This window comes from Scomber scombrus, chromosome 10, assembly GCF_963691925.1.
Source record: "Scomber scombrus chromosome 10, fScoSco1.1, whole genome shotgun sequence".
Taxonomy (NCBI): Eukaryota; Metazoa; Chordata; class Actinopteri; order Scombriformes; family Scombridae; genus Scomber; species Scomber scombrus.
The window spans coordinates 7183202-7210448 of NC_084979.1; the positions used below are offsets into that span (position 1 = coordinate 7183202).

At 39.4% G+C, this 27247-nt stretch overlaps 1 protein-coding gene across 1 annotated transcript in view; it reads left to right on the forward strand.

The window, feature by feature from the left end:
• The first annotated feature begins 538 nt into the window (after window positions 1-538).
• Window positions 539-27247, forward strand: part of ctnnbl1 (catenin, beta like 1) — a 54337-nt gene continuing 27628 nt past the window's right edge. The window contains exons 1-11 of the mRNA XM_062427065.1: window positions 539-671; window positions 2391-2624; window positions 3755-3861; window positions 4102-4241; window positions 4513-4610; window positions 7056-7149; window positions 13242-13333; window positions 13762-13834; window positions 15742-15800; window positions 16046-16194; window positions 20019-20200. Of these exons, the coding sequence (XP_062283049.1) occupies window positions 642-671; window positions 2391-2624; window positions 3755-3861; window positions 4102-4241; window positions 4513-4610; window positions 7056-7149; window positions 13242-13333; window positions 13762-13834; window positions 15742-15800; window positions 16046-16194; window positions 20019-20200 (1258 nt within the window). The 5' untranslated portion in view covers window positions 539-641. The remainder of the gene's footprint in view (window positions 672-2390; window positions 2625-3754; window positions 3862-4101; window positions 4242-4512; window positions 4611-7055; window positions 7150-13241; window positions 13334-13761; window positions 13835-15741; window positions 15801-16045; window positions 16195-20018; window positions 20201-27247) is intronic.

Here is a 27247-nt window from a genome sequence, read left to right on the forward strand (position 1 = left end):
ATTAAGCCCATGCCAGACTTTTGACTTTTTTCATAAAATATCTTTATTTTATATTCCAAGATCTACATGAACTAATGAATACATTTCAAATGAGAGATAAATCATGCTTTATAAGAAATAATAATGTCCCTTATAAATCATGTCAGTATCCATGAAAAAACACTTTGGTGCTTTATGGGTACACTTACCCTAACAGCTGAAAACATCCGTTAGAAAAGTAACCAAAAGGTGATCAAATGTAATAAGATACATTACCTTGATTAAGTAATTGAAATAATTGAAATAGTTACATTGTTTATTACATTTTAAATAGGTTACAGATAGTAATCTGTAACCTATTATATTTCTACAGTAACCTTCCCAACCCGGTTTATAAGGCCTATAAATTGTAAACATTCAGAGCATAAAAAGTAAGAAAGTTAAGTAAGCGTTTCTTATTATTTCCAGCTTCATTGAAATTAGAAGTAAATTGCGTTGCCATGGGTAACAGCAGTCAAGCTTTACGACAGTATCACGTAACGTTTTACGGCATGCGTGTGTTGTGGGCAGCAGCTTGTTATTAGCCGGTTAGCTAACTATTGAAGTGTACGCTCTTCTTTAATTCCCAAACTTTTCATTTTTACTTTTTCTAACCCGGAGAGATGGATGTTGGAGAGCTCCTGAGCTATCAGGTAAGGTTGTATTCTGCTCACCAGTGTTTATGAAACACTAACGTTAATTTAAAGTTAGCAGTTAGCATGCTAGCTAACTTCAGTATGTGACAGCAGTGAATGGAGAGCTAACGTTACGATGTTAGTGTTTGTTATTAAGAGGTTTTACACACATGCTTTTAGACAAACACATATGCATTGGTAAACTTGCTCATTTTTCTAAAGGTTGCATGGTTTTGTGTCTGGTACAGTTACGCAGTCACCTCTACTGCGTTTCCTGTCTTGTGTGCCAGTTTCCATTCAAAAATGTAGCAATTGATGCAGTATTGTTATTTTGGTAAACACACACACTCCATACTGCTCGAAGAAAGACATTTTATCAGTTGTTGGTGTTCATTAACACATTCGGCACACAAATAACCTGTAAAATTACTGTATTTAAGTAAAATATGACTTTTTAAATGAGTTCACATGTCGCTCGTTGTTCAAACTTCTTGCAGAGTAGCCGCTAATTTACTTCATGTGTTTTCCTGCTGAGCTTCTGTTGTAGTGTTTGCATTGTTATATATAGTTAGGTATACAGCTGCAATGATTAGTCGATTAACAGATTAGCTTAGATCATAAGAAAATCAACCGCTATCGTTTTAATCGATTAATTGTTTTGAGTTGTTTTTTTTTTTAAGGAAATAAAAAGCTCAAATTCTCTGTTTCCAGCCTCTTAAATGTCAACATTTGCTGTAATCTTTAGTGCTCTGTGACAGTCAACTGAATATCTGAGTTATGGATTGTTGGTCGAGACAAAAAATAGATTTTAGCTTTGGAAACAATGAATGAGTTGTATGATAGTTATGTAGCGAAGGCAACAAAACTGAGTATAAAACATCTGTTACCATCTCTATAAACAACCACAAGTAGTTCATGAGCAGGTATACATCTATAAAAAGACATTAATATTGCATTCAGGCCAAACAAAATGCAAACCTTAAGACAAAATATTATTATTTCAGGTAAACATTTTCTTTATTTGTCCTTAAGTGTAAAAAGCAAGGACAAAACAACAACATCAATATTATGCTCAAATGAGCAGCCCAAATCTCAGTGAATTTATACATGTGTCCGTGTACATACAATATTATTGATATTACATTTAAAAAGTTTGTAAATGAGTAACAAGATAACAAAATAAACAAACATGGGAAGTGGTATAACAACTAAAAACTAGTATCCAAAAGATTTGTTTGTTATTAAAGGTGCAGTATGTAGAATTTAGTGGCATCTAACTGAACAGACTAGGCAAGTTTTGTGGCCACCGAAGGTTCTCTTACACACTTGGAAGGGGGGTGGGGGGATTCAGTTGGTTGTCTGATGCCACTTAATCGTACATACTGGTCCTTTAATACAATTTTGTGCTGAAAAGCCCTGTTCTCTCCACTCTCCCCGAAGAGACATTTAATTGACCAATCAACTAATTAGTTAATCAACAACTTATGAGAATTATGAATTGATAATGAAAATAATTGTTAGATGCTGCCTTAATCAAGTACATAGAGAGATACTTATGGGTGGGATGGGAAAAAACCCTTTATTACTTATCTCAAATCACTTCTTATGTATGAAATGTTAAGAAGAATACCTGCCTGTTTTTTGTTCCACCACCCCATTTTATGCAAGGTACATCTTAGTCATCATAATTCCTTTGTGGGTCATAGCATCTCTCTGTCTCCTCTTATTTCTCCGCAGCCCGATAGAGGAGCAAAGCGTCTAAGAGAGGAGGATGGAGGATCAGCTGGAGGAGAGGAGGACTCCAGAGGAGGGAAGCAGCAGAAGGGGATGAGTGTCAGGGAGTTGAGCAGACTCAGAGAAGCAGGAATAGGAGCGGAAGGAGGGATGGATATGAGGGACACCGACGACCTGGGTGGGGATAAGAAGAAGATCCTGGAGAAGCTGATGGACCAGGATGAAGAAGAACCTGAGGTGAGTGAAATTCTTAGTATAGTTTCTAAAAAGTTGTTACATGCACACACTCTTGAAGTACTGCAATATATACTCTCGAAAGAACAGATGTGACCTCCATACAGTGTGCTTAAAGTTGCAAAAGAATAGAATAAGAGATGAGGTGCCATGACAAATACGTCGATCAACAGAACATTTTTCGCCAACTATTTTGATAACTGACAGTTGAAGTCAGTCCTTTGAACAAACATGCCCTAAAAATGTAAGGGTTTCAAAATGTACAGTATTTCTACTCTCTCTACTTTCCACAGTTCTTATTATCCCACACTACAGCCTTTTCAAATATTCAACGTGTCAAGAGCTTTTCAGAGCAAAGTGCTACACTGTTCTGTAATGTCAGACAATTGTAATTTCCTAACCTGTCATTATTATTATTATACAACACTTTCCCCTGCTTTTAAGCCGTCAGGAGGTCAATTCCATTCCATTTACAGTTGAAATGCACTTAGATTTTCTCTGATTGTAAAAAACATCTGGCACTTAGCTTCACTCACATATTTAAGGTAGGTTTATTCTTAATGCAGCGTCCCCGGCATGAGGGTGTGCAGGCACTTTTGCATCAAGTGCGAAAGGTTGCCACAGCGCTTTATTGTGCACACCTGAACTTTTCTAACTAAGCACTTTGCATTTCCTCTTGAATAACACGCATCAGCCTCACAATACAGCTATATTCCCCATCCAGGCGTCTCTCTGCATGCCAAGGATGAAAAGATCATCTCCTCTTGTTTTGCACCTGTAAATTTGATAGACCTGAGCAGATAAATTCTTCCTCAGCAAAGACAAGCTCCTGGGCTGTGCGTGTATCCATTTGGATAATGACATTCTTCCAGTAACACTCTTCTTCTTGCTTATTGACACAATATTTAGTTTGTGGCATTTCAGAGAATACTGCAATGAACAATGCATTGGCTCACGTGCCATCAGCAGAGACTTGCGTGACTATTAACAAAACTTTAGGAAGAACTTAATGTCTCTTTGTTGTTATTGCAGTTGTTGCCTTGATAAAAGATGTTTTTTTTCTCTCTCTCCTTTTCTGTCTTCCTTTTCATCGTTTCCTCTCTACTCCCTCCCTTTTTGCACTAATCAAACAGGCAGAGCCAGTGGATGAGAGTTCAGTGAAGAAAATGATCTTGACCTTTGAGAAAAGATCATACAAAAATCAGGAGCTTAGGATAAAGTTTCCGGACAACCCAGAAAAGTAAGCATTAATGAGAACCTGCATTATTACCCTCTCTCTGTCATATTTTAGGATCTTTTTGAGATATTTTTAATAGCTAACACACTGCAGGCATGCATTAAGTTTAATTTGGTGTGGACTTACCAAAGCTTAAAATGCTGAAACAACTTGGTGTTCATACTGTGTGTTTATACTGCCTTGAGTTGATTAGTAATGCAGGCTGCTAACATGCTAACCAAAATGTCAATTTTCTTAAACCAGGTTCATGGAGTCGGAGCTGGATCTGAATGACATCATCCAGGAGATGCATGTGATTGCCACAATGCCAGACCTCTACCACTTACTGGTGGAGCTCAATGCTGTGCACTCACTGCTGGGCCTCCTCAGTCATGAAAACACTGATATCCTTTCATTTAAACATCGATTCAGGCCGTCTGTTCATTTTCATCCATTCATCTCATATTTAGAATTTGGCATTTAAAATAGATTTTTTTAAAGTGTTGTTATTCTTATTCATATCCCAAGAAAAGACCAAAAGTAGTAATATTAACACTGCAGTTTTGATTTTTTTAGTCAAGTGCACCACAGTAAATTGGTTGGAGTTTAATGAAATGCATCGGATAAAACAAAACAACTCATTGACACAGACTTGCTGTCCTTAGCCCGAGCTACATGTTGCCATAGCAGTGGTGGATCTGCTACAGGAGCTGACAGATATCGACACGCTCCACGAGAGCGAGGAGGGCGCTGAGGTGCTCATAGATGCTCTGGTGAGTTCAGGATTTACATCAGTCTTTGTTGATAGTGATGAAACAGCACTCTGCGGGGGTCAATACTGAAGAAGTTGGCTCTGGCATCCAAAAACAGGCAAATCAGATTGATTCCTTTGAGTCTCTGTTAACGAATGAAAAGCAAGGACATTTTGAGGTTTTGATCATCAAGCTTTTGTTATGATGCAGCTGAGACCAGCATCTGTTTCATTTCAATATATTGATTGATATTGATGCTAACAGATTATACTTTTCAGTTATATACCAGTGTGAGTTTTTGTGGCAGTTAAATGCACTTGAACTTGAATTTCACCATGTTACAAGAACTTAGTCAAGGGGGGAAAAAAGAGAGAAGAAAAAAATCAAAATGTCATGTCAGTCACATAATTATAGCACCTTATCTCACACTTTTTATGGTTATCTAAAGCTTTTCTTTGTTACCCTATGGCCGTGGCTGTTAGCTTCGGCTCTTCTCCCTCTTCCTCTTTTGTTGTATGGCCTTTTGTGTTGTCTATGAGCCAGGGGAAGATTTTGACGCCCCATTATATGCGCTGACATTTTAGACTGACACTGACAAAGGCAAAGGTCAAACTACAATTATGTGCCAATATACCTATAAAGGAGGAAAGAACCGCGTGTCCCTGTTTCTTTCACAGCCGTCGCTATGACACTCCATCAAAGACTGTTGGCTTAAACGTGGCAAGTTTTTGCGCCAGGCTACATCCCACTGGCATTTGTCAGGATAATCGGGAGTTGTTTGCTCTCCAAAATAAATGACCGCTTTTTGTCTAATGCGTCAACTTCTTTGAGCAGGCCGACGTGATATTTTACACTTTTAGGCATCTGGCTTCGGACATTTTAATCCAGGAGTTCAGCGAGAGTGACGTTGCAATTAGGATCCCAAGCACACTGATATATGTGAATCCTTTGTTACGGGACATCATCATTTAACCAGCAAACCCTGTGAAAGAAGATACAGCGGTTGGCTTCTTTCAAAGCAGAGCAAAGCATTTCCAGAGCTGAGAAAATGCCAGCCTTCACTCATTTAGCTCCAAAACTACATTTCTCTTCTTTTTTTTGCCATGCTTAAAAAAAACAGCCTCACCAGCACAAGCATACACAGATCTGTTGTTGGATTGTGTGCGCTGCATATTGTGTATTTGAGTATCCAAACAAAATTCTGGATCAGCTCAATATATAATCTGACATTAGCATGACAATAATATTGCACATCATTTGATTTGCCTTTTTGTGTTTGCATAATGTACTAAAAATTGAGTAATGTCTCGAGAACACATGTCGCTAAACCATTTTGATGAGCATCGAGAGGCTAGTTGAAGGAGGAACAATAGTCCAGACATGTTGGATGAATATCAACTTTAGACAAAAGCTGTGAATGTGTGTGTGAATTGGCCTGTGGTGTGATATTTGGCGAGAGACTAGCTCAGGTGGCTATGCAACACTCTTGGGAAAAAAAAGTATCGTATAAATTCAGCCCATTTACCATGCAATGGAGCGCCATAAACTACACTCGTCTTTACAGTAACTTCCAAGGGAATTGGTTTAAGGGCAGCAAGGGTTAGTTGAATCCATTTGTCTCTCCTCTTTGCTGTAATGCCCCCAGCTCCTCTGTCCTTGTTGCCAGAAGGCCAGGTGGTATCCTTGATAAGATGAATAAAAATGATCCACGACGGTCTCTGGTGGCTCATAAATCTATGTCGACTGTCTGTCTCCTTTCATCTGTAATAGTACTTTTATCCAGCCAGTCTGCTCCCCGCGAGGCGAGCTCTGTTTGGTTATGAGTCTCCAATCTTGACTTGAGTGATAACACTTGGACATGTTCAGAGAAGCACAGACAGACAGACAGACACCAAGTTTCTTCTGCCAAGACTGAGACTTAGAAGTGAACATTCATTTTGTAATCTCTGCATTCCTCCACATCTTTTTCTCTTTGTGAAATGAGTTTGTCACGTTTCTTCTGAAACATCACTTTACGTCGCAAAGTATAAAGATAAATCGAGCTGACAGACTTCTAACACAGTGGAGAAAGGTGAAAGTTGTGGTATTTTAAAAGTATTCTGCTAAAAAGTATACAGACGTGAGAAGTATTTATAGTAGGAAATATTTTCAAAATATATCCCCTTACCCAACTTCAACAATTATACTTCGTATTGCACAATAGTCATGATAAATTGGGGGAAGTATGTTTTTGAGTTGTGCAATGTCATGTAAATGTAGGAAAAAAGCAGTTTCTTAGTGAAGACATCCTTCTTTGAGCTTTCACTTATCACTAAAGTTCAAATTTGTATTAAATAAAAAAGTTAATATGGTTTTATAGTGCCTATATAGAAGAATTAAGTGTTTCATCCAAGAGAGTCTCCATGTGGGGAAAACAAAATCTGATTTGAACCTCTCAATGTCAAACTTTTCCTTCTGTGTCTGTAGTTGGAGGTTCAGGTGGTGGCCTTGCTGGTGCAGAATATGGAGCGGCTGGATGAACAGGTTAAAGAGGAGGCTGACGGCATCTATAACACACTGGGTAAGGAGATGTACGCCAAGGCCTTAATAATGAATCTCCAGTCAGTGTTCATCCTCAGGCAAACTACCATCAACAAAAGCAAAAAATGAAATTTCATGTTTTTATTCCCCAAAAGACATTGTTATACAGTATGTGTCATGATTAATAAGACTATATAAGGGACTGTAAGTAAAGTAGTTCCATCTTTCATACCTAGAACCAGTTTTATCAAGTTAGTTGGTTTCATTTCTTCCAACCTTCCAATGCTCTGTTTGTTTCCTACAGTATGAAGCAGAGCCTTCCATCTGATACTGTAAGGTGTAGGCGAATACAGCTCTGACAGATGGATTCACTAAAATAGTTTAAGGACTGAAACAAAGCTACAGTCGTTTCACTGTCACCTGTCCAATTTGCGCAAAAATACATCTGAATCAGACTGCTGAAAACTTGGCACACAATGCCCAAACATTCATATTGTTTTGAACTGAATCCCAGTCTATGGAAACTGGCCAGCAAAGCTTGTGCCAGCAGTGAAATATGGAACTGCTTTGCTTACAAAGAGTGCTGCTCTCCTGTTGTTCAGTGGTGGTAGACAAAGTAACATTGCAAGAAGTGTCTTAGGGTTTTCATACAGCACCCCATCATATTGTAATTACAATCTAGGTGAATTCCTATATTCCTCATTCAATACAGGGTTGACTATTATATGAAGAATGTTAGTTGTTGATCATTATTCCACATTTTCTTTGGTGTTTAAGAGAAAGACAGTAGTAATTCTGTTTTCTTTGTCAGTGTTCTTGTTGGTCATCAAACAACAATACAATATCAGTTTTTGACACCATTGGGATTTAAATCAGGACTGTAGTATTATCACACCTGTATTACTGTATTGGGATGGGAATTTTTAAGATTTTGTTGATACCTATTCCATTATTGAATCTTCTTATTGGTGTAATTCTTTATCGATTCCTGATTAATTCAGTGTTTGGAGTAGGCCTTCACAGGATTTCAGTTTCAATGCAACTGTTTTATTATCTCAACTGTTTATCAATTAAACATAACTGTCTGGTGCACAAGATAAATGGTCAGCAACCAAAGGTGACTGCATTAATGAATGAATTAATGAATTTGAAAGCATCGTACAGTCACTTGTCTGTATGAGAATAACAAAATGAGCAGGAGGGTTAGTGCTCCACTGTGTTATTAATGTCATGTCTCCAGCAGTGGAGAGCAGCCTCTCTGCTGCACTGTGGGAAACTATTGTTGTCGAGCACTGAGTTATTTTCTTCTTATTTTCTTTTCTTTTTTTTCACCTCACAGTTGGTTTACATAGTTTAATGCTGCAGTGTGTGTTGTGCAGCTGGTCTCGTTTGTTACTGCTGATTGCTGCTCCACTCTGCTAATATTTGTCTCTGAGTGACAGCGTAGAAAGTTCACAGCATACTTCATGCTCGACTCGCATAGATAGTTATTTTAGTCATTAGCTCAAAAAACCTTTCCAACTGCAGCTTTTTTTAATATAAATAACGAGATAGCTGCAGAAACTCAACCACTCACAGTTGAGTTTCGTCTTTCTTGTTTTGTCGACATCACATTCCTGGGCATTGATAAGAGGAACTGATAAGCTCGGAGGGATATGAAAATTTGATGGACTGGACAATTCCCATCCCTCTTACTGTGCACAATCCTCCTCAGGTCAGTCCACAGGTTTCCTATAGGACAGATGTATCAACATACCAATCTTCCCATACAAACATCTTAGTAGCAAAACAAGCTGGGTGTGTCCCCAGGTGCAATACAACCAGTTAAAAAAACCTGCACAACTTTGTGCATCCATTTATTTTTTAAACATGTGGTACAAATATCTGGGACAAATTTTAATGCACACTGCAGGTGTCTTCTCCTGTAGAGATGCTTCTCAATGTGTCTATACTGAACATGATTAAAAATAAACAGGTTTGGATAAAAATAGCAGCACAATAACACTAGAATATTTGGAGCAAGCATAATTAATCAACCCTTTCTTGTTTATTACTGAAACATGACAAGCTCTACCAGCAGAAGGCACATCTTAAAGGTGTGTATGAGCCAGAGCTGGAGCTTTGGGCAGCACAGTGACAGGGAGTCCTCGACGACTTGGGTTTGACATCACACAGAGAGGACAGCCTAACTTTATTTGTATTCCATGAGCTTTAACAGTGTGTCAACCTGCTGCCAAGCGTCCATGCCGTTTTCATTGATGGTGAAAAAAAGCAGCCAGTGTCTCATTTAAATATTTTGGCAAAGAAGAGGCACTTTTAAAACACTTCTCTTTTGGAGTTTTCTTTTTTTTTAATATGAGGGGTGAAATCCCTCTCAAAGTCAGCCATACAAGCAACCACCATGTAATATCTGGCCTATGTGGGCTCTTCTCTGTTGCATAGAATTAGTCTGGCAGCTACAATAAAACCTGTTACTGTCAGTCAAAGCTCTGCTTTAGGAACGACTGGTGGAACAAGAGATTTACTAACCGACATACTTGTGAGGATTCTGGTAGAAGTTACTTGAGCGGGCAGTAGAAGGGCAGTATCATGGGACATTCCCATAGAGCATGGAGAAATGTGTCCACGTCGTTGTTACATTTACAACATTTAATATCTTGGGTAAAACACATCTTAAACAGGAATAATACCTATGTACAATTTTATAATGGATACACTTCTGCCATCCCTTGTAGTCCAACCTACATTTTATTTCACTTCCTGCCACAAGTCTCCCCTTATCTCACTACCAAGTCCCTTTTGCCATATTAGTCTCAGGCTTTCAAACATTTTAGTTTGAATATTTGACATTATCCTATAAAATATTGAGGCAGAGTGTATGTATGAGGAGAAAGTTGAAACTCTTGAACCTTACTCTCCCTTTCCTCTTCCCTTTTCAGTCCAAAGACAGATTTCGGGCTGCTCCTCAGCTGTAAATATGACCCTGTTTGATCCCAAGTGTTAGGTTAGAGAAGGATGATATTCCATTCGTTGTTGCCCTTGGATCTGAATAAATTACATTCATCCATTTGATAAGATTACTATAAAAAGCCCCACTTCACTCTATCGAATGCCTTTTGGGGATCCAAGGAGATGGTAGCTATTGGGGTACTTTTATCCCAATTAAGCTGCATAAGGTGTAATAGGCTTCTGACATTGTCCGTGGATGACCTTCCCTTTATGAATCCTGCTTGATCTGAATGCATTAAGTGTGATAATATATTTTCCAGCCTCTTAGCAAGAACCTTCATCGGAATGTTGCAGTCAACATTAATCAAACTAATAGGTCTGAAACTTCCTGGATCCGTAGGGTCTTTATCTTTTTTTTTTTAACAATTTGGGAGATCAGAGCTTCATTAAATGTTTCTGGCAGTTTCCCCAGTGAGAACAATTCTTCATACGCAGTTGTGAGGATAGGAGCCAATTTGTCAACATGCTTATTATTAACTTCTCGCAATATTCTGAGGGAAAACCATCCAGACCAGGCAATTTTCCAGCATTTATTAATGAAATACCACTTTTGACCTCCTCTACTGTTATGGGGCTGTCCAGATAATCTTCTGGTCCGCTGACATATCCGACAAGTTAATCTTCGAGAATAATGTCTTGTAATTGCCCACCTCTGGACTAATCTCCGATTTGTGAAGTTGGTTATTAAAATTTGCAAACACCTTGTTAATGTCCCTAGTGTATGTCACCAACTCCCCTTTATTATTTTTATTATAACAGCTGGCATGGCATAACTAGTCTCCGTTTGGTGTAACTGTCATGCCAATAGTTCCCCTGGTTTCTCTGCACTCTCATAGAATTTACTTTTTAGTCTGAAAAGGGCTTACTCAGCTTTTTTATATTTATATTTCATTTATTTGAAATTTCAAGTAAGACATAAGTTTGAAATGTTAAGCTAAAATTTAAGATTCTTCACTCTTTGTCTGCTTCCGCGAACCACCGGTCCCTAAAGACACGGAGTTGAATGTAATGAAAGAATGAAAAGGAGAAAACAGAAACTAAGAGCGTCTATGTTTACAATATATCATCTGTAGATTGTTTGATGCTTATTTATTTGCGCTTTAGAACTTCAGTGAAAGTAATTTATTTCTCTCATTCACCGGCTTTGTTCTCGCTACTGCAGCTCCCTCTCCTCCCTCAGTCACCCCTGCTCTCTCTCGTCTTTTTTTTAAACGAGTCGAGAAGCTGGCAGCAAAGTCTAACTTGACTTTTAACGCTATCAAACAAAGAGAAATGCCCTCCCTTCTCCCTAAACTTTATACCCATGACTCCGATTGTCCTGCATAAACTTTAAATGGCTTTGGGCCATCAGTTATGTTGGACCCCGGTGAGTCACAATCAGTATTTTTGGCATAGATTTGACAGCATTAAATAGAGACACAAGGTCTAATGTGACGGCATGGACCAGCAAGATGAGGAGTCACCATCTCTGTATTTAGCCTCGCAATGAATCAGACTTTTCTGCCTCTCAGCTCTTTTTGTGTCGAATGAGTCTACTGAGATGATTTTTTCCCCCTTTGTTGCCAGATTGAGGCCAAGTGTCAGGAGGGCTGTTTAGGTGTGTGTGTGTTTGGCTTTGTGTGTGTGAGTGTGTGTTATATCGAGGGAGCAGTGCTTGTACATCGTCTATTCAAGTGTGTGCGTGTGTGTGTGTGTGTGTGTGTGTGTGTGTTATCAAGGGAGCTCTCCAAGCTTGAATAAGCCTTTTGTCTGCCTTGGCTGCTCTCTGCTCTGAGGCTGCTGTCCTCCAGGATGCTGTCTGTCTGCTCTGTTTGAATCACTGATAAAGGCTCTTCCTCTCTTCCTCTTCCTCTTCCTCTTCCTCTCGCTTTCTCTCTCTCCCTCTCTCTCTCTCTCTCTCTCTCTCTCTCTCTCTCTCTCTCTCTCTTTCTCTCTCTATCTCTCTCTCTCTCTTGCTCTCTCTCTCTCTCTCTCTCTCTCTCTCTCTCTCTCTCAGCATCCTTCCTCTCCATCTCTTCCTCTGTTTCTGCAGCCCCTTTCTCCAGATGTTGCTTTTTTGTATTTTTTCCCCCTTCTTTTTATTGCCTCCCAACTTTCTCTATCACACATGCTAGTTATGCCTCTTGTTATTCCCATCATTCTCCAATTCACTCACTCCTCACGTCCCACATCCCCTCAGCTTTCCATCCCTCGTCTTTGCCTTGTCTTCCCACCCCCTTTTTCCCTTCCCTTCTGCTTTCCCTGTTATTTTCCCCACCATTTCTCCTAGTTTCCTATCTGCCTCCTCCTTTATAGCTCCCTCTCCTCCCCTCCTTTCATCAGCATCCCACAATCTCTTCTTTCTTCCTGTCCCCTTCTGCTGCAGTCTGTTCTGATAGAGATATCATGTGGCACGGACAGCTTTCTAATGATAATATTAGAAGAAGCTGGGACAGAATCCAGACGAACCCTCTATAAAAAGATGACCGTTTGTATTTCACAGTTCCTCTGCCTCAAAGCGTGTTTGCATACCATCTGAATATATTAACTTCTGATTGATTGATTTCTTTGATGCTGGCCTTTCATCAAGAATCCCTGTAATTAAGTGGTGGGATGTACTGACTTACCAACATAGAGAAGACATAGGCCTAAAACGTATTATTCTGCCAATTATAGGTGTTCTGCCCACTTTTGGGTAATTTACAAATGTGATTTTTTATTCTCCCCTCTGGATCAATCAGTGGGTCAATAATGCTGAAAATTCCCCAGATCCCATCTCTATATCCAACCAAATAAGTAGTATGTGATACTTATTTGTTCAGATTCACAGATCTTTTGCACCAGTTTCTCTGTCTACATAGATAACTTAGATTAAGAATTGCTGTGGCAATAAAATATTGTGGCCTGTAATGACAGAATGAGTGGGAACGCTGACAAAAAAGCTGTGTTTACTGGGAAAGGGTGGCATCTGGCCAATAACAGTGTCCACTTAATAAGATCAGTATCAGCGCTAATATTGATCTGGCAACTTGGATTGGTACATTTCTATAAGTTTTCAGCGATTTGTTCAAGGACACTGTAGAAAGGCAGAGATTGATTTTGAAGGGTCATTTTTTAATGTTTCATATTGTTTACTTTCCTCAGCTATCATAGAAAATATGGCAGAGTTCAGACCAGGCCTCTGCACAGAGGCAGCTCAGCAGGGACTCATGCAGTGGCTGCTCAAGAGAATCAAGGTAAGAACTTTACCTTTTTATTGCAAAACATTTCTTTTCCACAGCTAGTTGCACTAAGTATGATGTCAAGCGTTTCTAAAACAAGCCGGACAAGTCAGACTTTCACTTGAAATTACTGAAATTGTCTGAATGTTTTCACTTGTTTCAAATTGATTTTGATGGGTCAGTATCAGATAAAGGTTGTTATGGTGGGCATTATTGTATTTGAGCTATTTTAACCATTAATAATGCAGGCACATCATTTTCCAGTTGGTACTGAAGTCAAAAGATATAGAAATACATATGGATATTGATGTTTGTGAGGTTGAATTTATACCAAGCAGAATCTCTTCTCATGGTTAAAAGAGGCATATTTTGTTGTATATTTGCTAAGACCCCGCTCTGTGAAAAAGATGTGTAATAATTGGAAATCTCTCTTTCCCTCTCAGGCGAAGATGCCGTTTGATGCTAACAAGCTGTACTGCAGTGAAATCCTGGCTATCTTGCTGCAAAACAATGACAGTAAGTGTGTCCCAAGAAATGGAATGTGGGTTCCAAATGATGTTAGTTTATTTTCCACGTTTCTGTCACATCTCATTTTCCTCAAATAGGCTGCCAAATTCTAGTCTTCCTTCATTTTTTTCTTCATCTTTTCTATTCACCTTAATTCCTTCTTCTATTGTCCTCTTTCTTTTCATCCCTTTCTTTTCCTTTTTTCTACTCATCTTGGCTTGTTCTCGCTCTTTATCAGCTTTACCCCTTTTGGTCCTCCTCCTTATATCTCTTCCTTTTTGTTTCCTGACCATGTGTCTTTTCTGTCACCTCTCTTGGCTCCACCTGTCCTTGATGTCCTGTCTTTCACTGCCTTTTTCCTTCACTCCCTCTTGTCTTCATCTCCCCCTTTTCTGTCATTTCCCACATCACGCTGATTTCATGTTAACTTTCATGTTTGCATGTTTTCTTTCCTTCTTTCTTCCCAATCCTGTTTCAGTCTCCCCATCTCGCTTCTATTCTTGCTCTTTCCTTGTTTTACCTCTATCTGTTCGCTGTCTTTTCCATCCTTTCTCCCCCAACCAAATTTCGCAAAGCCTCAGATAGCCACAGGACTATCAGGTCCTTGGACAGGCTCTCATTAATGGAACAAGCCATATTGATATTCAGTGGGAGTAGTGTCTTGTTTTACACTCATTTCACCTCCTCTTCATTGGCGCTGCCTCCTTTCATCCTCTCTCTACTGACCTTCAAATACAAAATGAAATTTAAAAAAAACTAAAACGCTATTTTTCCAAAAACAAAGGAAATGTCCTAGCATGAATAATGTTCCCAATTATAATACTGTCAGGCTCTTGAAGTAAGAATAAGGCAAATCACACAACTACTATTAGGGAAATGATAATTTTGGAAAATCCTTGATGTGCTCATTTAAATGTAATTACCTCCTTCCTGTTGTCAAATTTGATTTAAAACAGCACTCTGAAGGGTACACGTATATGTAAACAAACTTTTTGCTGTGAATGAGAAGAGCATCTCATCACAATTGAGACCCCTGTAGAGTCACTGTATTTTTCCAAATGAAAACCTCACTGCCTAGAGAAGTTAACAAATGCAAGGCAGACAGTATAAATGGCAAAGAAGTGCTCTTTGCACAGAAAGCTGGAATTGATCAAAGCAATAGGATGAAGCTGTCGCTGACTAACATTGTTGGTAAGCATGGGCATGAGCTGTGCAACCATCTGACATCAATTTACAGGGTTTCTGGCTGTTGAGGTCCTTAAATTTTTTCTCACTGCCATTTGTGGCCGCTAAGAAGCAGAATCCCATTGACTAACCTTAAAAAAGCATTTTAACACTACAAAGAATGGTAAATGGACTGCACTTATGTAACATCTTTCTAGTCTTCTGACCACTCAGTGCTTTTACTCTACAAGTCATATTCACCTATTCACACACTGCTGGTGCAGCCATCGGGAGCAATTCGGGGTTCAGTATCTTGCCCAAGGACACTTCGACATGCTGACAGGAGGGAGTCAGGAATTGAACCGCTTATCTTCCGATTAGTGGATGACCCACTCTACCTCCGTAGCCGCAGCTGCTTCACAAGAATAACTTGTGATGAGATATATTTTTCTGTGCCCTCATTTTATGTCTCTTGAAGATCCCTCGTGGCCAGTGTGTTAGTCGGTATGTTTATGCTCATCTTATGCCTCTGTAGCACTTCTGTCACTGCCTCCTTTTCTTTGTCTGTCTTTTTCTCTTTCGCTAGCCTTCATCTATCCACCTCGTTTTTCTCTGACTGTTTTCACTCCCTACATGTCTAGTTTTTTTTGTTTTTTTTGTAACCGTCTCAATTTAATCTCCCTGTTGTCCTGTTACTTCATTTTTATCTCTTAGTCTTCTGCTCACTTGGTTTCTCCTTCTCTCTTCCATAGATACTAGAGAACTACTGGGAGAGATGGATGGCATTGATGTGTTACTGCAGCAGCTCTCCGTAAGATTTTGGTTTTACTGTCTTTTTTTTTTTTTTTGCACTACCCTTCTTACTTATGCATCATCCATTTTAGCCTCACTGGGTAAAACTCAAACATGAGCGTTTTAACATAAAGAGTATACTGAGAAGTGGTGCCCTGTATTCCAAGCTCAGCCTAATCCCAAACCAAGCCTGTTTTCCACCCCTGTGTAGATAACTGCTGTGGCATTTTATGGACTACAATGCTCTCTTCTCTTCCCGTTCAGGTGTTTAAACGTCATAACCCGTCCACAGCTGAGGAGCAGGAGATGATGGAGAACCTCTTCGACGCGCTGTGTTCCTGCCTCATGCTGCCAGCCAATCGGGACCGCTTCCTCAGAGGGGAAGGACTTCAGCTGATGAATCTCATGCTAAGGTGAGGCTGTGCACTGAGGGAAAAGCCAGCACTGGGACATACTCCAATTTTTTCTTTTTAGTTTGCACACATCTTTTTCCTTGCAGTCAGTATTCACTCACTTGTTGCAGATGTCAACGCAGATATGTTGTACATTCTGCAGGTGGTTATCTTTGACCTTTCAGCCAACCACCACTCAGGTTGTGTTTTTGTTATAAAAAAGACCATCACTTATTGCAGTGATGAGTACCATCACATAAATAGCACAGTGATGATCAGTTGCTTCCTTTACCACACTAAAATACATTGCATTTACTCATTATGAACCTGACAAAACTTACCTAATTTGCACAGTTTCAAATATGTAAGAGGGAAAATATTTAATGCACAGCTAACATGGTTTTCACAACCACTCATTTGGACTCTTTTGTTCATAATTACAACAGTTTTTGCTTAACCACTGTCCTTGGTGGGCAAATTATTTCAGATACTTAATGGATTACTGCTCAGCAAGCATTGATGCTATAAAATATATGACTTTGGCTAAGTAAACACTAATAGCAATGCTTGTCAGAGGTTAAAATACGGAAAGACAGGTGCAGACTGCGTGTTTGAAAAGCTATCATTTTATTTTTGTTATAAAATAAATAGGACACAGAAGAAGAATCTTCTTTAGTTAAAAATCCTGAGGGAGCTGTGGGATGCATGAAGGAAGCTCTGATAAAAGGAATTTTAGAGTCAGCTGCCAAACAGCAACCTTTGTGTTGCAAGAAGCTTTCAAATTTAAAAAGAAAAGACAAAACAATGTACATATTGTAACTGATTATGTAACCGGTGGTGTGGGTGCTTCAATTGATTTCAGTTGATGCTGGGCCATTCAGTTAAAATGAGACTGTTTATTACTGCTGCTTATTTCAATGCGGACACAGCGTGTGCTATGTAAGCATTGTTCAAGCATGAATAAACTGAAATGAATGATGTCACAGGCCATTTAATTGGCAATGTCTTTAGATTCATCTGAGTCACAGATAGAAGAAAATATTTACTAAAGTCATACTGAAGTTATTACACAGAAGCATTATGTTTAAATTATTTTCCCTGTGTAATATTAACCTACTAAATGAAGTTGAAAATATAGCGCCAACCCACCTCAGCACATCTTTTGATGCACACTGGCCTTCACCGCTCCGTTCATTTCTCTTTCGTGCTTTCTGTACTGTGATAATGTGAGCACTCATAGCATGACAGGGTGTAGCACAGCACAGAACAGCATGTCTGCCTGTCCACTCCGGCAGCAGTTTCTAGAGCACAGCAAGTCAGAGATTTGACTTTAAAAGAGTCGTAAAGATACATTACACACATTTATGAAACCTTCACAGCTTCTGCACCTCTGCGCTGATAATCACTTCACTGGTAGTAGTTTTAAGGCTCGATCAATATCTCATTATTGGAATGCAAAAACCCTTTTCTGTTAAATCATCCACTAGAGAAACAAAGAAAGAAAAAGAGAGAAAGAAGCAGGAGGGGAAAGAGGGAGACCAATATATGACTTTGGTGTTAAGTTTTAAAGAGGCATTACAACACTTTTTTACTCGTCAGTACTGTTTATAATGTCCCATATGATGTCATCAGGGTCATCTCAGATTGGGTTCAAGGCTTACATTTTTAATAGAAAGTCTGCGTTACAAACTGGAAGTGTGGGGTTTGAAATATGTGAATGTTTACCAGTCAGAATAGGCCTAAAGAGAGACTTTAGAGTTGCATTGTGGAAAGTACAGGATCCAGCATTTTTTAAGCTTGACCCATAGAACTACAATTTAGAATATAGACTCTGCTGCTTTGGACATTCTTGTTTTAAATCCATCTCTTGTGGGCACCCCAATTTTATGGTAGTGCAATACTAAATCACTGGAGTATCTCTTAAAGACAGCAACATTTTCAGTCCATCAGTTTTATCATTCAGTTTCATTATAGTTTTAAAGAGAGATCAGCTCTTTTTCTTTGTCTGTATCTGGTCTTTAGATTCTAACCTAGACACAATGACAAAAAACTGCAGAGAGAAACTGAATACAAAAATCATCTCTTCTCACCCAACAACACATTTACTGGTTTTCCATCAAAAACTTAATTTCAGTTGCTACCAGGCTTCTTCTGCCTGGGGCTACATACAGATTTCACACTTTGGGCCAGTTATGCCTAGTCTTAAGCGAAGCCAGTCGTAACCTGGCATTCAAAGTCCGACCTAATAGTTAAGCCAGTTTTTACATGTAGGCTTAAGACTTTTTCTCGCTAAGACTGGGTGTAAATCTTACTTACACCTAGTCAGGAGTAGGCGTGAAGTCAAAACTTTTACTTTACACTTTTTCCGTACATTATTGGCCTCTGTTATTTCTTTCCAAGTCGACTGCTTCTTCTTATTTGTTACTTATTTGTTGGACTGCTTGGCTGTCAGTGTCTTGGCTTTACAGCTCTATTCATTTTCCTATCTCAATGTCCGTGAAATTGCCTTTTCTTGTTCTTTGATTCTCCATAACAGTGTCGCATATTAGAAATGATTAGCTTCAAATTAGCAAGACAGCAGAAGATTGTTAACAATGTATCCTAGCAACGCACGCTGCTAAGGCAATAGCCATAGATGCGTGGGCATTGTCTTGCACATGGATGCACATTGCTTAGTTAAATTAGGTTTAAGTCTGGTTGGTGCAACTCCAGTAAAGTCCATTTTAAGAATTGGTCTTAACAAAGATCGTTTTGGCAGTTAGGACCAGGCTTAGTAAAGACCAGTTGGTTCCACCCACCCCAGGTGTCTTGATGAATTAGTGGCACAGCTAAATGTTTATCAGACCAGACTCAGCTCCTGTACCGAAGCTATTTTACATCCAAGAACCACATACCCAAATATTTATCCAATATTTTGGTATTTTACATTTTGGAATATACAGTCCTCCCCCTTCCTTTTCAGAGGATGTTGCTGATCAAGTCTAAGAATGTTTTGTTCTCATCTTTGGGATGTATAGGCTGATCACGTCAGTCAGCACGGTTAATAAACTGGGTCCATCTTTGAGTGATTCAGTTTCGTCTAGAATCTGAGTCTCATCAAAAATGTACTGCTGCTGTCATGCTGGAACCCACTAGACATTGACCCACGATCCATTTTGGGGGTTACGAACGCACAGTTCACGACACCAGAATGCTGAGTTAAGTCAGCTGTCTGCCAACTGAATTGCTTAGTTTCCCTTCGGAAAGTACACAGTGTATCGCTCCCCCCTGGCCACTCCAGCCGTCCATCATATATAATGTGTCTGTCTGGAGAACCAGACTCAACTGCCTGAAATATGTGTCCCTCCTCTGAGATAAACACTGTCATCTGTCATTGGTGGGAATGGAGGAAGTGACAGCGTGACAGACAGCTACATTTCCTGAGAGGAAGCATGGAGTGGGAGGAGGGGGGGCGGGGGGATTGGAAGGTGTAAAGAGAGTGGGAAACAGTTGGTCCCTCTTATCATGCCAATGTGACGGTGATAGAAAACAAATTGTCCTCATTGCAATTTATTTTTTAGAGAATACACATTTCCAGGTTTATGCTGGTTGTTTATTTTATGACTAATCTGTCTTCAAAATAACCATAGAACAGTTGCTTTTATTCGAACATTAAAAAAAATGCTCCTGATGATTTGTGATTGAATGTAGTTACACACCCTCTGATCTTCTTATAACTCCATTGTAAACTATCAAACTTAACTGTAGCCATAGGACACTTGAGTTAAAATATGCATGTATTTTTTGTCTGTTAAAGCAATATTATATATCTCTGACTCAAGTACTGCTTCCTTTCTTTTCTGCAGAGAAAAGAAACTGTCTCGAACCAGTGCCATGAAGGTCCTGGACCACGGGATGATTGGACCAGAGGGAGCGGATAACTGCCATAAATTTGTGGACATTCTGGGCTTGCGAACCATCTTTCCACTTTTCATGAAAACTCCCAAGAAGATGAAAAAAACCGGAGCTTCAGAGAAAGAGCATGAAGGTCAGTCATTAATTAGAACAAGGCAGCAGCAGACACGATTTCTTTACAAATACTGCAATCAGCTACAAATGTGTCACCCTGTTTTGAACTGTGACAGTAGTGAGAGCTGTGGTGAGACGTATCATTACACTGTTTTTCAATTAAATACCGTCAATAGCAAACGAGATGTTATGGCAAACATATAAAGGAAATTAACTAATGTAAACCAAACCACAGGGGCAGAAGAATGCCAGTTGGCTGTTTGATAATGAGCTAGTATTTAGCTAGAGAGTAAAATAGGTAAATGAATCTCACTGATACCATGTAGAAATTGCACAAATTAGATTATATTTGCATAACATCACGTTGTTACCATTGTTAACATTATAGTGAGTGTGTTAGCATGTTTATTTTTTAGTTTGGATTTTTATCATAGCTACATTACACACTGAACAACATAATTTACTACATCTCTCTGTCCATGAGGTTATTCACTTTTTAAGTGTTAGTTGAGCTTTGAGTTGAGATGATATCGGTTACAGTGCAATCATGTAGTTGTGTTGAGGACTTGGCATTATTGACTCGGGAGTACAAACTTCCGAGGACAGGAGGATGAGGTCAAATGTCGCGATCATCATTTCTGATAAGTGTGCAATGGCTGTGTTTGATGAGACAATGCTATACTTACAATATTAACACACTCAAGTACATAGGGCCTGATTTAGTAAAGGTTTGCGTGTGTAAAAACGTGTGAAAACTTGACATCACCCGCAAAAATGTGCAAGCTGATCTACTGACGCAGCGCACTGAGGTTTGCGTCTTTCAACTGTGCAAGATAGTACGCGCTGTCCATTTAGTACGTTTGTCATAATGAATATGTAATATGGGGCGTTTCAACCCCGGTGTGCAAAATACAGGGAGGAGAAAATGCAAATATGTTATTTAGCACGCGCATTGTGATTTACCAAACCTGAAGGTATTTTTTCTGACACTAACTGCGTCTATAAATAATACCTTTTGAAGGGCAGGTATTAACCGGCTGTGCACTGCGCACAGATGACTTCTGTTACTGTGGAGAGGAGGAGACGGAGGCACAATGACAGAATACACACAGGACGGAGTTTTTCCTCCTGTGTTAATAATTTTGGAGTGGAATATTTTTGGTTTTACTAACAGCATTGACTTCGTCACAAATACTCGCCCATATGTGGGTTTTTCTGGTAATATTTGTTTTTGTTATAACTCAATATATTTGTTAACCTCTTCCACTAGAACCTGATCACATTTCATTTTGCGCTTGCAGCTTTCTGCTCGTCCAAACTCTTATTCTTAGTTAGTAGATCACCCGCAAAACGCACGCAAACGAAACGCGCAAACTATTGCACTGTGCACGCAATTTAGTACCCACTATTTGGGATCTTAGTAAATCAGGCCTATAGTGTACTAAATGTGTTCATGTCCTTTTTTGGCCTGTCAGTTTATACTATCAATCCAATCTTGATTGATTTTTTTGCCTGCGCTCTCAAACCTCTCTTGTCTCCGATTAAGAGATAGGAAGCGCAAACAAGAGCTAGAAAGAGGGAGAAAGATAGGATGTCCATGTTATACAGGGTGAGAGAGTAAAATAAAGGAGACTGAAAGAAAAAGATAGAAACCCTGTCCATCTCTCTGTTCTTTGTTTGATTACCCATGTCCAAAATTTGGAACCCTTCCTCCCTCTCTCTGTCCGTTTTAATTATGTTTAATATGTCTGGTGGGGCCTCCCAATCCTGCAGAGGAGAACAAATTGTCTTCCATTGTGTCCCGTCTCACCCAGGGACTGGATGAATTAACCTTTGCCCTTCAACAGTAGCAGGAGGAAGAGGAGTAGGGAAGATAACCCATCCAGTTAAATCTTTTCCCCCCCCTGTGTGTTGAAGCCTCTGGCAAGGCAGACACACACTTAAAAAGACAGGCTTTAAAAGGAGATGTTGAAATCCACCCCGAAGGTTCTCTCTCCCTGTGAAGTTTGGCAAGTGTGGTCTGGATGTGTGTAGGCTGTATTCAGAGAAGCAGGGTATGATGATGTATGGAGTATCTTTTTGGGGAGATGTGCAAATCAGAATAATTCTGGCCTCTTGACTCAGCAGCTCTATTTGTTGACTCTTGCTTGGAGTCAGTAGTCTTCAAAGCAAACCATATAAACTTTGCAGTAACTAGAGCAAGACCTTTCCGAAAACTTCATATCATAAAATGAGTAAGAACAAATATAGACAGAGACTTCCTGTAAAACCTACATGTTATAATATTGCCATCAAAAAACACAGTCTTTGTGATCCAGAGAATTTTTCAACATGGTAAATGGTAAATGGACTGTACTTATATAGCGCCTTTCTAGTCTTTTCGACCACTCAAAGCGCTTTACACTACAACTCATTCACCTCATTCACACACATTCATACACTGATGGCAGGCAGCTACCACGCAGGGTGCCAACCTGCACATCAGGAGGAAACTACCCATTCACTCGCATTCATACACCGTTGGCACAGCAACGGGAGCAATTAGGGGTTAAGTGTCTTGCCCAAGGACACATCGACATGTAGACTGGAGGAGCCGGGAATCGAACCACCAATCTTCCAATTGGAGGACGACCGCTCTACCTCCTGAGCCACAGCCGCCCGCCCCAACATAATTCATCCCGCTTTCTTCTGATGCCTGGATGTCTTTTCTCCAGCAAATCACCAAACCCAGGCATACAAGTGCTTTTATCAGCTACTCCAACAATAACTTCCCACTTTGTGAAAAAAGAGCAAAGTCAATTTAAATTCATCTCTTATGCTCCATCCAAGTTAATACTCTGAATAATGTGAGCGGGAAAGAGTTCCACTTTTACAGTTTCATCCTAGAATTATTTTGGATTTTTATAAGTCAACATTTATTTAAAGCATACAAGAATGTCTCAACACACTTTACTAACACAAAAAAACAGCAAAAGATTGTAATTAATGGATAACTATAATTGAAAGTTTGTCGATTTGTTATCATATGCTTGAAAAACGATGAAAAGAAGCACCAGCTAAGGTATAACACAACTCAATGTTCACATTCATCCTTTGGTGGGAAGATAAGTGGCATGCTAATGTTATTCATTTTTTCTTCTTTCCAAGTTCAGACTGGTATTTTGAGACTGAATAACAACCACATTCACATCAGCTACCTTTATCAGTTTGAAGGGAGTGAGTTCCAGCCACGATCAATCCAACCATCTGTGCTTTCATGCTTTGTGGATTTGCATTCAGCTCTATGATGCAACCACTGCAATGTCTGTGTCACTTGAGAGCTCAACAGATAAATCAGCCAGGATATTAATTAAGGATTAGTCTATTTTCAATCATACACGTTTAAAAAAAATATTAAGTCATTTAAATTTCGAAATAGTTGTCTGTAATAATTCATGTTGTTATTCTCTCTGATGAGTATTGCAGCCTGTATAGGATTCCCCATCATGATTCCATTGATTTGTCTTACAGCTATAGGGGTAAGTAGGTGCCTGTCATAACAGCAGGTGTGTTGAGTGAGCCCTCTTCTATAAGGCTGCTAATTGAAAATGCCACGAATCGAGTGGCTCTCCAGAATAACACACTAACACTGTAGATTAATTAACTATCAGCCGCTTCAAACAAAAGTAATTAGGAGGTAGGGACCTCTCTGTCCTTCTATCCTTAGCTCTCTCTCTCTCTGTCTCTGTCTCTCTCTCTCTCTTTCTCTCTCTCGCTCTCTCGCTCTTTCTCTCTCTCTCTCTCTTGCATTCATTCCAAGGCTCTCTCTATCATCAACTTCGGTGCAAAGATTGATCCCCATGAAATCCTCTCCGAAATTGACACAGTCCAAATGACCAGGGATTGCCAGACCATATTAGCATACAGAATGGCATAATTAATAGAGACATTGTAAGCGAGTAGAGAAAAAAAACTGAAAGGAAACAGAAAAAAAAGAAAATCCAAACAACAAAATGCACCTCTCCGCTCATGAATATTCTTGTCAGGATGCTGCCATTCACCTTGTTTTTTAGGGTCTCAGTTTACTGGTGTATGTACTCTGTCATTACCAGTGAAATGAGATTGTATGATGGAAAATTGGTGGCAGCCGGTTGTTATATTTAGGCGGCTAATGATGCGAGCGAGTGTGAGAGGGAACAGAAGTAAACAACTAATTTACATGGCGAGGCACAATAGTCATAGCGCCGTCTCCAGCTCCACCTCGACAAAAAAAAAAAAAGTATTTCTTTGTGTGCTTGTGTGCATGTGGGTGTTTGTTTGTCAGATAGAGAGAGAGGGCACAAGGGTGAGGGTGAAGCTTTATAGTTGGTATATTTAGAGTGCCATCCAAACACCTTTGAGTGCAGCGAATGCCCTCATCTTGGTTCTTATTTTCCTAATGAATACAGTAAAATAAGTAATGAGGGAGGCATGCTGGCAGATATAGTCATACATTAGGGAAAGAAAATGTCACATTTTGTGTCACTGCGGTTATGTTGGAAGTATGCAACGAGGGGAAAAAGATGAGAAAGCCATCCCCCTCGCCCAACCCAACCCAAGCGAGCCTCAAATAATGGCAGCTTCATTTCAAAGATAAAACATTTTTAACCGCAGTCCCTTTTCATATCTTTCCATTAGTTTATCACCAGTATCTCTCCTCTGATATTAACAAATGGAGATGTAAAAAAAGCGTGACCACACAGCAGAATATATGTGATGAGATAAGCGCCCTGCCTGTAATAGAGGAAACTTCATTATCTGGATTTAATGATTAAACTTAAACGTCACATATCTCAGTCAAAAAGCCAAAAATCTAAACGGGGCTCCCATTTGATCATCTCCCCCTCCCAGCGCCGGCACGGATTGTGATCAGTAACATTTTAACATGATACAAGTTTGATTGTTATCGGTGTTGTCAGAGTCATGCTGTGTAATCCTATTATTAGTGTATTTCAGAGGGAGAGATTTGCAGTCAGATCCCTGTGTAAAGACGCATCTCATTAACATCATCTTCATGTTTGGTCTTTCCTCTGGTGGAGATTGATCATTTCTGTAAACTCATGCTCTAATGAAATGTGCTGTATTACATTTAGATATATACGAAAGGTTTTATTTCAAAATAATTAATGTTTCGTTGGGGAAAGATATGCTCGACATTTAGAAAAAAATGTATTGGTCAGTTTTACAGGAAAAGTTGTTAAATGTTATGCGTCATTAAAAAAATATACTATGCAGGACGTGGTGTCTCTGCTCTGCGTGTGTAGCTCAGCCCCGCCCTCGGTCAAGCAGGCACACAGACCTGCAGCTCTTTATACATACACAACACAGAGACAGGGAGCAGAGCGGAATAGAGGAGTGACAGAGGCAGCGATGTAAGCTGTTGGCTAACCTACGAGTCCTGAACTCACAGGCTGCGTGCTGCTATTGGCTGGGAGCTACACACCCACTGCCCCAAAGGACACCCAGAAGCTTCCTGAACACAGGAAATTAGAAAATACAAGCAGAGGGTCGAGTCTCTGCAGATAAATACACCATCACGCACATCTAGTGGGTCATAAGTGATGATTGAAAGGGATTATTTTTGTATGAGTCCATTTTTTGTTTTTTGTTTTATTAGGAAAATCCTTCCCAGTATAGCTTTTAATAAATTAAAGTTTATGAAGTTTCCTGAAGTAATGTTCAGGATTCTACCTACAGTCTTTCAACACTTAGTTCCTTTTAACTGGATTCACAACACCACAACATATGAAGCATAGCACTTAAATAGCATTTGGAGCAGGGCTGCAACGATCAGTTTCATTATTGATTAATCTGTCAAATATTTTTCTAAGTAAAAATGAATTGAGTTCCGACTGTCAGAAAATTGTGAAAAATGACAATCAGCCTAAGCTGCAGCTTCAAATGTCTTTGTTCGCCTTGTCAGTAGTCCACAATACAAAGATATTCACTTTACTATCATAGAAGATTAAAGAAACCAGAAAATATTCTCGCATTTAAGAAGCTGGGATGTCTATTCATTTTCTGTCTATTGATTAATCGGTGATGTACTTTTATTGTAAGCTGTAATATTAACAATACCTTCATGAAAATGTTTTATTACTGTTTTATTCGGTAATTGAGCTTCAAAGCTTCATTCTTGATCTTACCTTGGAAACAGCAGCTGACCACAACGCAATCTCACCACAAGGTCCATGAAGTAGTACTAGTGGACAGTGAGATTATTTCCAATGTTAAAAATGAGCTATCAATTTTATTTTTGAAGGCAACGTAGATGAGAAGTCCTTAAAGTGCTCAGACGAATCGAGATTTTAACATCTTCTTTTCAATGACAACTCTATCTGTCGAGGAAGATTGTGTAATACAGATGAAAGCTCCAGAAGGTGGTGAGAGTTTGTTCAGTGTTTAAATGTGATTACATAAAAAAGCTGAAAAATAACCAGGGAATCCTTAAATGGAGCATTTTTGACTTGTTAAATCGACCTCTCCACTTCTTCATGTCACTTTTCCGACAATTTTTTGGATTATTTCAAAAACATTTTCTACATTTCTCTAAAAATAACAGGAGTGACTGTTTTGACTGATGATGCTGCATATGTGTTTTATCAATGTGGTCTCTACATCCCCTGACAGACTAGACTGTGGTGCTGGAAGGCTGATTGCTCTCCCCAGAGCACATTTAGCCCAAACCCAATCTGTCTCTCAGTGAAGTACCACCTATTTGTACTCGTCTGCCATTCAGAATGACACTGCACTTCCTTCAGCTGTCAATCAATAAATGAATCCAGGCCACTCAGGGTTATTTGCATGTTAACTTACTTCTATGGATCCCCTGGGGCAAAGATGAGGCGAACGGTGAATGATTAGTGGAAGAGTGAAAGCTAGCATTTAGACATGACCTGTGTTACCTGAATGCAAATATTCCTGCAGCAAAACCTGAGCGAGAACCTGTTTACCAGCTGTGATGTTGCTCTAACAGTCTGTCACTGTTGATTAGCTTCAGTTTACTGCAATGAGACATTTGTTGTTTAAAGCAAATGAAGTTCTCCTC